The sequence below is a fragment of the Epargyreus clarus genome, unplaced genomic scaffold (assembly GCF_041222505.1).
Source record: "Epargyreus clarus isolate Ecla_fem2 unplaced genomic scaffold, WU_Ecla_fem_2.2 ptg000003l, whole genome shotgun sequence".
NCBI lineage: Eukaryota > Metazoa > Arthropoda > Insecta > Lepidoptera > Hesperiidae > Epargyreus > Epargyreus clarus.
The window spans coordinates 16,893,543-16,908,325 of NW_027332211.1; the positions used below are offsets into that span (position 1 = coordinate 16,893,543).

General features: G+C 38.1%; 1 protein-coding gene across 3 annotated transcripts; it reads left to right on the forward strand.

The window, feature by feature from the left end:
* Window positions 1-294: 294 nt before the first annotated feature.
* Cyce (cyclin E) lies at window positions 295-14,388 on the forward strand. Of its 3 annotated transcripts, none has more exons than XM_073091218.1 (9): window positions 295-565; window positions 1,330-1,383; window positions 1,459-1,525; window positions 1,605-1,888; window positions 2,070-2,271; window positions 8,233-8,344; window positions 11,119-11,550; window positions 12,447-12,652; window positions 13,059-14,388. In XM_073091218.1, exons 2-9 carry the CDS (start codon window positions 1,370-1,372, stop codon window positions 13,227-13,229), a joined length of 1,488 nt encoding a protein of 495 aa, XP_072947319.1. In that variant the 5' UTR covers window positions 295-565; window positions 1,330-1,369; the 3' UTR covers window positions 13,230-14,388. The 3 variants fall into 3 exon arrangements, with proteins under 3 accessions (XP_072947319.1, XP_072947302.1, XP_072947311.1); XM_073091201.1 differs by having other exon boundaries at window positions 12,447-12,648; XM_073091210.1 differs by lacking the exon at window positions 295-565 and adding an exon at window positions 877-1,097 and having other exon boundaries at window positions 12,447-12,648.
* Window positions 14,389-14,783: the final 395 nt, after the last annotated feature.

Consider the following 14,783-nt stretch of genomic DNA (forward strand, 5'->3'; position numbering starts at 1 on the left):
TATGTTTAAGTATATTATTTATTATGAAAAAGTATAAGTTATATAATTACTTAACCTTTTTTTCAAATACATCGTGTCGAAAAGGTACAATTTTATGAGAATTGTTATAGAATACTCTATATCTTAAAAACAATTATATTTATTGCGATAAAACGAGAGAAAACTAAATTAAATGTATGTTTATTATAACCGTAGTACATCTTAATTAGAATATATAGATAGTATAAGTATTGCGTAAAATGGAACGGCATTCGAAATGACGGATGATTTCAGAAGAAACAAACGTGAACTTAGCCGTTTGTTACCCTGCATTGAGCCGATGTTTTACCGCGACATTTTCGCGCGGAAAGCCGGGCGTTATCGAGCCGTGGAAAGTTGAAAAGTAGCATGTAAATTTGGATAATTACCTTAAGTGTAACATGTTTACTCTTTTCTAAGTTCTCTATATCATATGTGTTCAAATAAGACTTTTAAGCAGTGATTTTGTGTTTATAGTTGAAACCTCATATCTAGTGTACAAGGAAATTTTGTTGTATGGAATTTTATATAATTTGTGAATGACCAGGTATGTGTTTTATTCATATTCTTAATCTAGAATATATGTCGAAACTTACAACATACACTATTTTATGTGCATATTTAGGTTTCGTCCATAATTAGGTTATAAACCTTTGGTGGGCGATAAGTCGAGCCAATTATGCATCCAACGGCTATGCCCTTTTAAGCCCAATAAGTGCATTTTTTGGGATAACGTTTGTATAAAATAAGTACGTGACGATAATATAGAGTAACATATGTGCTATTTTTAACAATATCCAAAAGTGGATGGGGCGAGAAACCCAAGCTAGCGACGTGTCTAATGGCGCTGACGGGAGGATTTCGCGCGCGATTGTGACGGATTCGTGGCATTTTTTAGACCAGCTGATTCATTCATTTCTACATTTTTATGACTTTATATGATAACTAAAGTATTATTCACAATGTTAAATGTTAAAAAAGTGATATTAGATTTGAATTACTAGCCTAAAAATACTTCCCAAAAAAAATCTCCCGCCAACCAGCAGGGGGCACGCTGCTGATATATGCGGTTGGAATTGGTACTTTGCCCTATAATTTTACACATATTTAGTTGCGAAATGATTCTAAAAGATATCTAGTTTCGAATAAGCCGTATTAAATTGTAAATGAGCCCTCAATAATGGTTGTCAATTGACATAACCCTATTTGCGGTTTGAACATGACATGCGGTAATTTTAGGCCATCGAATCTAGTAATAGCGCTGATAATAATCATTTAAGACGCGTATACTTAACCTTCATTATGTTTTAGACAAGGTGAAGGGTGGGCCAGCTGAACTATCCCTCACAAAATGGCACAAGCAGGGTATGTACAGCTGATGTACTCATTTGCTTATTGACCTTGGTGAAGTTTGTTTACTTAGTATGAAAGTAATTGCAGGTCCTCCTGTGAAGCCAATGAGAAGCGTGCCAACTTGAAACGGAAAAGAAACTCTACAGAGGATGAGGTACATTATTTGCCCTTGCTCAATGATAAGCAAATATAAGTGTGTGTATGTGTGGACAATAATGTGAATATTATTTCAGGAGGTTGAAAATATGCCACCGGCCAAGGTGGTAGCTAAGTCGGAAGATGAAATAGTTGACCAATCACACAATGTTGTAGTAGAGTCCTCATCATGTTCCAGTGAAGATGAGAGCCCACAGATGAACAATGTTGAGCAACCGAGAAGTGTGTTCACCGATGTAGAGTATAATGCAGATAGTTTCTTAAGCCCACCAAGTATACCTGACCTGCCTAACTGTGTACTGAGCCCCCTTGAAAATGTCGCTAGAGGTGACAGCACACCCCACACCAATAAAAGGCCTAGGTAAGTTATCACTAATAAGTATCATAAACATGGAAATTGCGTAATATCATGTTACTTATTAGTAACACATGTTATTACATGAATAACATGTGTTACTAATATGTTAGGTAGAACATGTTATTACATGTTATTTGTGTATAGTGTATGATCTATCCATATGATCCTAGCACTTCACTTACAGTACAAGTAAACCCCAATGCCCTTCACCACCAAAACGCAAGTGTCCCCTCCCAGGGCTATCATGGGCCGACCCTACAGATGTGTGGAAGAGCATGTGTGAATGTGACGCCAGGTCCAGCATGAACAAGAATCCAAATATGTTTGACAATCATCCCAATCTACAACCCAGGATGAGAGCTATACTGCTAGACTGGCTCAATGAGGTAAGCTATGGTTTGTTAATTTTAAAGCATTCTGACTGAATTTATCATTACCTTGATAACAGTACATGTATACAACTTGACCATTTCTGAGAATGAAACCATTATCTAATTCAATGGTATCTACATTTTCTTACTGAAGTCACCTAGTAATTTAATGTGGGTTAAAACGATTATTTTGCACTTTAACAATCACATAAAACTTATAATAGTTAAAAAGAAATAATTAAATATATTTTTATGAACAACACTATTTTTTGTCAAAAATCTCATTATTGAGATTGTATTCACATTCCTAATATGTTATCAATATAAGAGTCCCAATAATATAGTGGCATAAAGACCTAACATCACAATATTAAAAATTGGATTTGTGAACTTTGTATGTGCTAATTATTTCTAATTTAAATCATATTTTCATGCAGCAATTTCATTGAGGTCCAACCCAAGGTAAGTGTGATGGGCATTATAGAGATCAATAGGTTTCTCTTAATTCTTTGCGAAATAAATTACATTGTGCATATTGTACATGTATTATTACCCTGCAATATGTATTTATGTACTGTATAGATGTGATGTAACATTGGGAGCATTGACCCCTTTTTTGTAGTGTTCATTGACCCCTTCAGAACCAACGCGTTTGCTAATAAACTGTCCCGTTCTTTCGCTTTTATTCCATTTGTTTAAAAATACTGTTATATATGTATATATTTTTGGAATAATAACATTATAGTACTGCGAGAAATGGGTTTTTAGATGCGTTTAATGTTCTTTGTGTAAATGGTTTTACGTATTATTTATGGATTTTTATGTTGATGGAGATTTAAGCATATTGAAACAATTATTATGTATTTTTATGATACATTATTAATACGTTAACATCGATGCGATTTCGTGTAAAGAAATGCGTATTATTATACACGCCAATTCTCTAAGACGTCGGCGACGCTACGTCTTATGCTAACGAATTGTAATTCAGCCCCCTGCACTGGCGCAGGCCTCCGCATCTTATTGATTCAAATAAATTCTGATAACTCACTTTCAATGTCTACGTTTTTACGATTTATATTCAGTGTGCTTTACGTGGATAATACGATAAATATTTCGTTCAATCCCATCAGTTTTTCTATCCACCGTATCAATCGTATTACTATAAGTTTGTATTAGAATCTGTTAAAATAGAAAAAACTTGCGACCTCAGCTTGCAAAAGGAAATAATGTATGATATTGGTAGTGTTACAATTAAATCGTGGTGATTCGTCTTTGGGAATATCATAGCTACACCTGTTTGTCTTTTTTATATTTATATAGTGTAGCACTATTCTTATGGGTGTGATGATCAAGTATTTCAGGATAATCTTTAAGGGTAAGAACGGTTACACAACGATATTGAGGGATATATTCTAGTACAATATCACCCAGGCGGTGACAAGAACTAAGCTAGTTAATGTTGTAAGGTAACTTTCCTCGATAGACGTTTTCCACGAAATATTTTGCCGCACAAAAAATGCCTTTGTACCGGCAGGTCAGGTAGACGAACAGTAAATCATTGACGGGATCTTGAGTGTGTAAAAAGCGCGAGTCTTACGGTAATGCTTTTTCAAGTAGATCTAAGATATCTAGCGCTTTTGGAATTTTCATCCTCCTGTCTCTCTACTGCTTTTTCAGAGATAAAGCTGCGACACATAACTACATAGCTTTAAATGTAATTATGACTTCTTAACCAAGTGGTTTCAAGTTTGTGATTTATAATAAAATGTTTCTGTTCTAATATAGAATAAAAGTTTGTAAAAACGATTATATTATCATGAATTGCATCTTTAAAATTCCATGTGTGACGGCAGTCTTGAGAAGGTTTACGAACGACTCGTATTATGGAAACCGTTATGGTATTAAATTAACGAATTATTGAGCACAGCTTTATGTTGCACGAGCTTTCGCCCGCGGCTTCGTTCGCGTTACGAAGTAATATTTTCATCCCCTATTTTATCCCCTTGGGGGTAGAAATTATCAAAATCCTTTCTTAGCGGATGCCTACGTCATAACATCTACCTGCATGCCAAATTTCAGCCCGATCCTTCCAGTGGTATGGGCTGTGCGTTGATAGATCACTATGTCAGTCAGTCACCTTTGAGTTATATATATTTAGATGTACGTGCGCTTTTACTCTCTTACTTTTTGCCGATTAAAAATTTTACACAAAAATATTCTCGGACGCCATTGGTGAAAATATAGTAGCGATATAGTGTGATCGGTCCATAGGTCATGGGTGATTGCGAGAGAAAATTTATCATACGTTTCTATGCTGCGGAGGGCACGTTAAGCAATAGTTCCCGATTTTTTATGCTGATAACAGTCGTAGTGCCCTGTCAAAATGTTTAAGCGATTAAGACACGTATGAATGAACGCTAATAGATCACGGTTCCAACCGTCATTGAAACACTGCAATTTTGGTACACCTACCTTAATTTCAAGGCCAACCGATACTGTTGGTAGGAGTGTTCTTTTACAATATTTAAGTGTAGTCGAGCATGTAGTCCATCTGATGGTAAGTGGCCACTGCCTTGACACTGCTATTAGTTGGCAAAAATAGGTGTGGCTGTGGTGCCGTCAGGAGTGGAACCACAGAAAGTTCTACCACCTGCAACAATTTCGTCTTAAGGATCGTCATTATGATTTTATACTAGACATTTGCTATAAACATTTATTAGCTATTAGAACTCACCTGGGCGGAGCCCGTCGGGGCAACGCGCTAAGAAGACTCCGGTTGCGTTCCTTTGGAGGTCCCGGAGTCCTCTACGCAGCGCTGAGGACGGCCACCGGGGGGGTTTTAGTGCGGTAAGAGTCCCACATAACCCTGTGTCGCTCCCACGGCATGGGGTACCTTTTAAAGGTTTCCCACTCGTAAACAAAAAAAAAAGCTGTGAAATACGACAAATTGAGGTGCGTGTCCTACTACTATGCATGTTAACTTCTCTGGTGAACTAGGATGGGTTTAACCTCGCTGGCTGTTATTAGCTCAACGCTGTAATGGTGGTAGAATGCTTTGTGATTAGTCTCTGAGTAACCACAGCTACAGAAAGGTGCGGTAGGCGAGGGACTCTTATCCCTGTAGTTCCGGGACAAGAATAGGGCTACGGTATCCCCTGCCTGTGGTAAGAGGCGACTAAAAGGGGATTGTGGGGTCGTAGGTGGCAAGAGTGGGAGCTCCAACCGCCCGGCCAGCGGCCCCGGGAGGGACGGCGGTGTGTGTGGTCGCATACCGTCGGCATACGCACCAGACGGTGCGGCGAGCGCTAAGCTCACCTGGGCGGAGCCCGACGGGGCAACGCGCTAAGAGTACTCCGGTTGCGTTCCTTTGGAGTTCCCGGAGTCCTTTACGCAGTGCCCAGGACGGCCACCGGGGAGGTTTTAGTGCGGTAAGAGTCCCACATAACCCTGTGTCTCTCCCACGGCTCGGGTAACTTTTGAAGGTTTCCCCCTCGTGAACAAAAAAAAAAAGCGAGGGACTCTTACACTTAGTCTTCAAAGATTCACTTTCACTTGGCTTTAGATATCCATGGCCGCATGTGTGTCTACTATTTATATGACGTACAAAAACGAACATTCCACAGGTCCCACCAATATTTTTATCCAACTGTAATAAAAATAGATACAATACAAAACTTATTGATTTATTATACACCAAATGAGTAGTAACAAATACAAAATTTTAAAATAATCAAAGGTACAACTGGCGGCCTTATCACTAAATAGCGATCTAATAGATCCTGACGTTACTTATATAGTGGTTGGTTGGTTGGTTTATATGTGAACCGCAATGATTACGTTTTACCACCGCTACGCTACGTAGCAGTCTACGAACGTAGCGGTCCTGCTCTCACGAAAGCAAATGCTAGAGGCTGTAGGAATTCCAGCAAAAACTATATATCTCTTCTTGGTTTTCTAAGATATCGTTTTATTTTAAATATAAACTTTCTAACTGAATGATATACTGTATGTACCATAAAAATACCTAATTTATTTGACTACGCTGACACGCGCACAGGTAGGGCGGGCACTCATGGAAATTCGTATATTGTGCCTGTTTTCTAACTGAAGTTAAACAATTTGAATTTGATGTATCTTAAAAGTTAAGCTTGATGTTTTAAACATAATAAAAGATTAAAGAGTTTTTTTATAACTTCGGAGTAGCAGAATAACGCCTGTTATCAACCCCTGATAGGATTAGATATTTCTACCTGAGATCGACACAGATGCGCTGTTACTATTGAAAACTGAAGCTGGAACACCTCGGAAAATTATGTCTCCCTTACACATAGAACACAGCAGCGCTTAAGACTGCTGTTATTAGGCAGAAATAGGTGTAGCGGTTGTGCCGCCGAAGTCGAACCACAAAGGGTTCTAGCACCTTCAAAACACTGACTTTCCGCCGCGGGCCCCGGAACCTGAGGGCAATGTTACCTATGGAGTAGTAGGTATCTATTGATACCACCAACGCATAGCTTATCGCGGTGACTGCGTCAAAACTACTATTCGGTTTTGCATATTCCCAAAACGTACGTAAATCTAATGTAAATTTGTAAAGAATCCCCTAAGAAAGCAAAATATTATAAAAAAATACGCACAAATATTTATTTGTTAACAATTTCTTAACAGCAATTAACCACATCGTCACCAGGGTTGTTGCTGATGCAGGTTTTTACTAGATCAGCGGATGCTGAGGCTGATGCTGATTTTTTCAGATTAATATCAGCTGATGCTGATGCTGATATTTAAAAATACTAAATATAAATATATTTTATACTGAGGTATTTGTACGTCCCTTACGAGAATAGTCTTTTTTAACCAACTTCACAAAATGAGGCGGTTGCTCAATTCTACCGTATATGTGTCTTTTTTATGTTTGTTCGCGGATAACTTCGTCGTTTATGAACCGAACTGGATGATTTTTATTTTGTTGAAAAAAAAGATATTTCCAAAGTAGTTCCATTATAAGAAAATAAGGGTCTGATGATGGCAGATCAGAGAAATCGAGGGGAACTTTCAAAAATCGTAAGGGCGACTAGTGAATTTGTAAGATTTTTAGTATATCATCACTAAAAAAGGTGAAAAAAAAATAATTAAAAAATACAATCAACTTCCATGTCACTACAAAGCAAAAATCAACTGAAACAAATTTTGGCTCAACACATATCTCCGAAGCCGGCGCTCATATTGAACACGCTGTTTACGCGTTATTTTTTTTACAAAAACTACACTGTGTCGTATCTTTATTCAATAACGAAATATTTGGTCATATTGCACTTTTGACTGGATGTGGCATTATGAATTGAATACATAATTCTGTTATTAATTGATTGAACTATGATCGAAAGTTATTGATGTCTGACCAAATCACGTTGTCAATACAATCGAATGATTGTTTGATGACAACTTGTGTTTATAAACTTCTGTGATTGACTAAAACTCCACGTGATTTAAGCTCGGTCCCGCCTTCAACGAACACGTTACAATTTCATTATCAGCATTAAATATCAGCATCTTTTGTTGCGGATGCGGATACTGATGCTGATATGTAAAAGAAAGCTGATAATCAGCGGATGCTGATGCTGATGCTGATATTCGCAACAACCCTAATCGTCACCCGAGCAACTGCAACGTATTAAAACGCTCATCGCCTGTGCGTCAGGTGCCACCAGAGCTAGTTGGTAACTCCAACGGTTCTTTAATCCCTTCGTAGAACAAAAATATTCTCAACATATACTTTATACTAAATAAAGTTTCATCGTCCACAACCATCACTTAAATATCGTAGGTCATAACATAACAGATAGGAGGAGCTGATAAAAATATTTCATTCATCGCATTGTTTCTCAATGAATAATATTTACTACTGTGTATCATATGGATTACTTTTATTCCGTATATTGTAAATATAATTGAAACGTTTACTACGCGCAGGTGTGCGAGGTGTACAAGCTACACAGAGAGACGTTCCACCTGACTGTGGACTACGTGGACCGCTACCTGTCCAACACCGACGACGTGCAGAAGGGCAGGCTCCAGTTAATAGGTCTGTTATTACTTATTATTATTATTATCATAACTCGCCGTGGTTTGCTTCTATCGACATTACACAATAAATCATTATCAATTTTATCATTATACAAAGTGTGTGGTCATTGGTGTTGGATCCTTTAATGTTGTAAAGTACGGTTAATTTTACCGATTAATTTCCGGTTATTTTTAATTTATTCACCAACTGTCACAAAATGGCAGCCTTCTACATATTTTGATACCCAAATGCTAACATGTGTGTTAGTTAATTTAGTAATATTTACGAAAGTAGATCTCATTCAAAAACTAAAGGCATATTATTTGATAGGACAACAAATTGCCCGTAAATTTGTTGCTTTAGGGATTTTATAAGCCATAGTAACCAATAGGCAATTTAGCAAAATAATTCTTGAAAATTTATGATTAAGGTGTGAGTTAGTATATAATTATGCATACAGATATATTTTAATTTTACCGAAAAAACTGATAGATGACTGCTTTTACATCTTTTTACATTGAAAACATATATAATAGTCCGGTCAATTTAGACATTTGAAGTAGCAAAACTTCCGGGAAAGCCATTTCTTCGTAGAGACCTTGGGTTTACCATTATAAATAAAGTGTCAAAAGTCCCCATCGATCCGATGTGTGTCGGCTCGAGGTCAAATATTAAAATTTTAGGTTTTTTGTTTTTTTTTTCGAAAACTGTAACTTTTTTCTCTAAAACCAATCATTATTCAGATATTGGTTTGCGTAAGAATTACGTATGATATCCACACAGATATCCACACCACCTATGAAATAGCGTACTTAGCGCGTTTTTTAACGTGGTTTCCCCGGGAGGACTATTCCACGAACTTTTATGATGTTATTTCCAGGGACAATACTTATTTAATAGTATGAAGATTATTGATATTGGTTATTGAGTTCAACTGTCGTTCTATTTTTTGTTACTTCAATCTGATTTATACTCTTCATACTCAACTTCAACAATCATATTTTCTTCGATTTCTTCTTATTCTTTCTTCCTCTTGCTGAATGTTCAGAAATTGTTCAAATGAAGACAAATCACTTGTATCTTCATCGAGATCATACGAATCTTCCTCTCTTTTATTTAATTAAACATTTGAGCAAGACAGACCTTGGCAATTCGTACACGCTGAAGAACACTGTAATTCTACTTTTCTACTGCCACATTTGGCACTACGACCTTTTTTGCAATTGCAAAAAATGGTGTTAAGAAGTTTTTCTCGAGCAGGGGTCAGTAAAATTTGAATCGATTCCAAAGTATTATTGATTATTTTGAGCCTCAGTCTTCAGGGTTCAGTTGATTGCCTTGCCATGTCTGATTTTGATAGTACTTGTATATCGACACATGTGTTGTATAGCAGATGCCGATGTTTTAGGTAGACAAGATAGTTATACTAGCTTTTTTTTGTATTTTTCACAAATGTTAAATATCTGTGCTTATCCACGCAATAAATTTTTTGGAGCTCCATAAATATCAAAAAGAAATCCTTTCGTAATTTTATTATTGCTTGAAGTGAATAAACAATTCTTCAGTTCTTCAGCGTATAACAATTGCCAGACCTGTTTTGCTCAAATGGTCCATCAAATGCAAGAGAAGAAGATTCGTGATTTTGATGAAAAGACTGATTAGTCTCAGGGGTAGCAGCGCATCTGTGGCCGACCTTAGGTAGGAATATCTAATCCTATTTTATGGATGTCCATGGGCGGCAGTAGAAGTGACCCCGAATAAGTGCCGACGCACACATAAGATCGATGGGGACTTTTGACACTTTACTTGTAATGGTAAACCCAAGGTCTCTACGGAAATTTAGCTTTCCCGGAATTTTTGCTATTTACTCACTGTTTTTATGTCTAAATTGACCGGGCTATAAGGTCGAATTGAGAAACCTCCTTTTTTGAAGTCGGTTAAAAAGCATGTTGGACAAATTTTATACACCTCTAAACGTGGGAAACAAGAAACAATATGAAACTTAACAGCCCAAGATTTTCATTCATGAATATCAGAAATTAGTCAGACATGACCGCGTTTGCACCCAGTGGCGCCCATTTTAAAACACCGTGCAAAATAGTAAGTCTAGATATACGCGCATAAACGTCATTTATTCTTTGTAATTATTATATTATACTTGTTCTCTTATTTATACGATTTGTATAAGTAGTGAAATATATTATATTACAAAAAAACTTTATTTCAGTAAGAGTATGACGCCATGTATGTAGTAAAAAAAACATTTTTGACATGCGTCCACGTACGTAGGGACCGTCGATTTCTCTTTTATTGTCAACCGATGTTTTTTTTTGGTAGCTATTTTGATGTGCTTTAGTTTTATCAAATCTAAAATTCCTAATTTTCTTAACAGTTATGGCTTAATTTTGACTACCAGGCGAACAATAGTATTTAAATTTTACAAAACATATTAAGCCGCAATGTCTTAAGTAACTAAGTTACAACTAAATACCAATAAACTATAAGTAGCTAGAAATTATGTATCGACTATGGAGTGTTTATTCCCAACAAAATCAATCAGTATGCATTGCTTTTAAAAACGTACTTTTGCGCAACATAGTTGCATAACTTATTTCTAAATTATTTTTATTTTTATACAACGAAACATAAAGCGCCATGGATTAATACTATTTAAACTGTGATTCGTCTTCTCAAATACACTTCGATGTTTCAAGCAGCATGTTATACTCACTCTTATAATATTATATGGATGAAATCAATAAAAAATAAACCTCATTTGCCTCAAATTTCAGGTATAACTTGCCTATTCATTGCGGCAAAAGTGGAAGAGGTATACCCACCGAAAATAGGCGAATTTGCGTACGTGACGGACGGCGCGTGCACCACGGAGGAGATCCTGCTGGAGGAACTGCTCATCTTGAAGATCCTCTCGTGGAGCATCACGCCGATCACCATAAACAGCTGGCTGAATATCTACATGCAGCTGGCGAGCGAGGGCCGCAGCGCCAAGCGGCGGCTGCTGGGCGAGAGCGACGTGGCCGCCAACGCGCTGCGCGGCTACACCTTCGTGTTCCCGCAGTATTCGTCGCTAGAGTTCGTGGTGTGCGCTCAGCTAGTGGACCTGGCCGTGCTGCACGTGGACGTCAACCTGTTCCCCTACAGCGCGGTGGCCGCCGCAGCCATCGCTCATGCCTTTGACAAGGAACTCGCGCTTCGAGTTTCAGGTGAGCAAAAGAACGGCTATTTCATTTTCATTCATCGCTAGAAGTCTATTGATATTATAATACAATTTTTAATTTTGAGGGTGGTTGAACCCTTTCTTCATCGATTCATTACAATAGCTGTAGAGTATCGTCAACGAAGGTCAAGGTCAATATATAGTCTGCGGCGTGGTTTGTCCCTGTGTCCCGTGTTTGAGAACTGTTTCCCACTATTAATGTATTGACAGTACCTAGTCAATACATCTATGTAAATATTATATATATAAGAAAACAAACTGATATGTTTGAAAAAAATAGTAACCACCATAACTTTAATACTAGAAATAGAAATAAATTAGTAATTCTTAAACATAGATTATGTAAGGTGGCTAGATCTTTCATGGGTAACTGTATTCACTACTACCATAAAATATCCGACTACATTTTGAATCTCACAGAAAAAAAGTTCAAATATGTCGTTAAAAAAACGCTATGTAAAAAAGCGTACTATATATAAACTAAGTATTATTTGATTGACAAAACGGTGTGGTTAAATTTGACATTGTAAAAATGTGTTTTTTTTTAAAGATGTGTGCTATGGAGTTTCTTTCGCCGCTTCTTCTCCATAACGAAACACCTTGTGAAGTGGCTGTAGTTGTATTGACATTCATAAAGTGTTCTGTAAAGAACCTACTTTGAATAAAAAAAAAATGATTTCATTTAAATAATCATCGCCCCTCGTCTTTTTTTATTGATTCATAGCTGTAATATCTGTATTCTGTAGGATTGAAGGTAGTAGAATCCTTTGTGGTTCGACTCCGGTACCATCGCCACACCTATTTCTGCCTTATACCAGCAGTGTTAAGCGCTGCTGTGTTCCAAGTATCGTGAACGGAGCTGACCCCCCCGGGTGTGCGCAGGGTACAGCTGGGAGGCGCTGGCGGCGTGCTGGGCGTGGCTGGCGCCGAGCGCGGCGGCGGTGCGCGCGGCGGGCGGCGCGCGCGTGGTGCGCGGCGGCGACGGCGAGCACGTGCAGCGCGCCGCCGGCCTGCGCGCGCTCTGCCCCGACCTCAACCCCGACGAGAGCCACCGCATCCAGGCGCACAACGTCACGCTCGACATGTTCGTGAGTACCGCCCGCGACCGAACCGACCTTTTGATTCGATGGAATCGAATCTATTCCCTTCTATTTTTTATTATACCGCCATAGATTAGTAAAGATTACTCACTCCTAACAAGAAAATGTAACCAGTTTTGACAATTGAAATTGTCACTGTCATCTATTTTCGTGTTTGAAAAATATAAAAAAAAATGTAGGTTTAGAGCATTTCCGAATAAAACTATATTTCTCCGCACTTTTTTCGCGTAAATTACACCATGACAGTCGGAGACGTAATATGACAACAGTCAGCCGTATTTTACCCATGTGTCTGCCATTTGTGCCATTCTTCAATTACAAGGCTGTGAGATATCTATACTTATCTATGTATCCCGCACGTCGTCGCTCATCGGCCGGTCGTTCCCGTCCCCAGGACCAGGTGTCCCAGCAGCTGCTGGAGCGCGCGGCGGACGCGGCGGGCGAGCACGTGTTCCCGCCGACGCCGCCGCAGTCGGACCAGAAGAGCCCCAAGACGCCGTCCAGCAAGACGCCGTCGTCGCGCCACGCCGCGCCCGACGTGCGACTGCACGCCGACATCGAGTGAATCGCAGCTTTATTCCGGTGTGTCATTGACTGATAAACGTGTTGTGTACAATTATCGAGTGTAGCAAAACAAGAGGTTGGTAATATTACCACAACTCACAAACCATAACATAATCTTGTGTATGGTATCACGTGCGGTACGAATTTAAGCATGGCGAGGTTGTAAAATATTGGAGCTAACGTAATTTTATCAATCCATTAAAAATTACTTTTGCCTTACAACAAAAATATTTTACTGGCGTAAGCGCCACTTAAAGAACATCCGAACCAACACATTAAGAACTGTTGTATTTTTTTTTAATTTAAAAGCCAAAACGAATAGCGCAGTATATGAAAAGATTGTGAATTCACAAAATCGATATTCTGTTGATAATATATTTTGAACTAGTCAGTAAGACGTCAATAAAAGCCACTTGCTAATTCAGTGTTGTAGTACGTGTTTTCACGACGAATTCGTTTACTAGCACTAATGTTATTCAAATTTAATACATACATTGACATTTTTTCAATAATAACAGGTAGAGTGCTACCTTGAATTGTATGTTACAAATTAAATTTACCACAGAACGGTACGCTTTTTAATGTTAACGGACACGTGGCAGGTACTGAAATGTAGGTGTTGTGTAAAATAAAGGTGTTATATAGATAGTACACTGTTGATAGTACACAGTTGTAGAACTATTCATGTACTCGTATTTGACCATTTAAAAAGTTAGTTTAAAATAAAGTTATTTTAAACTAACATTTCCACGCGAAGCTTTGACAAATGAGATATTATATTTTCTACAGAAACTAGACAGTGAATGCAAAAGAGTTTTCACCTGATACATTAAAACTGCGTTCCTTAAAGCATTATAGTTTTTAATTTCGTGATTACATATTTATAACGTAGCGTGGATTGGTGTAGGTATGAAAATATACTTCTTGATGTGAATATGAACCTTCCGTTATATTTTAACCGATTTCGAGAAGGAAGATGTACCGTGTTTGGGTGTATGTATTTTTTAAGTAATAATCTCAGTTGTATGCATCTTAGCGGTGAACACGACGCCCAGCGATAGTAGCATAATCGCTTTGACAATGTCTCGCGAGAACAGGTCAAATCAGGGTGAGAACTAACTGAGCGTTTTTCTTCCAGCTCCGCCGCTGACCCGCAACACTCACAAAAATATATAAATGTACGTAAATTACAATAGTATATTTCAAGGTCTTTCTCTTGTTTTCGCGGTAACGCTTGGCAACTTAAATTAGTCTCTTTCCGTCCGGTCCGTCCTTACGATCGTAATCCAGTAAATTTACATGCGCCGCCACTCTAACCGCGGCCAATAAACACAAAACTGCGGAGTTCTGAGTTTTCTATTCCGTATCCGCTGCAGGGGTGGAAGAAACGCGGTTCCGAGTTCTAATGTCGTATTAAGGGACAACTTGAGGAATTCCTGGGCAGAGAAAGATAAATTACATTATAATCTTACCTTCAAACGAAACTAGCATGACAATATTCCTAGAACATAACACTAACACGAGGATTTCGGGAACGATTTCTAAAGAGGGTTAC

Excerpts from the sequence above, each read along its gene's own strand:
- Cyce (XM_073091201.1), top strand. Across the intron at positions 1,526-1,604 it reads GAAACTCTACAGAGGATGAG|GAGGTTGAAAATATGCCACC; the intron begins GTACATTATTTG and ends ATATTATTTCAG. Across the intron at positions 8,345-11,118 it reads GGGCAGGCTCCAGTTAATAG|GTATAACTTGCCTATTCATT; the intron begins GTCTGTTATTAC and ends CTCAAATTTCAG.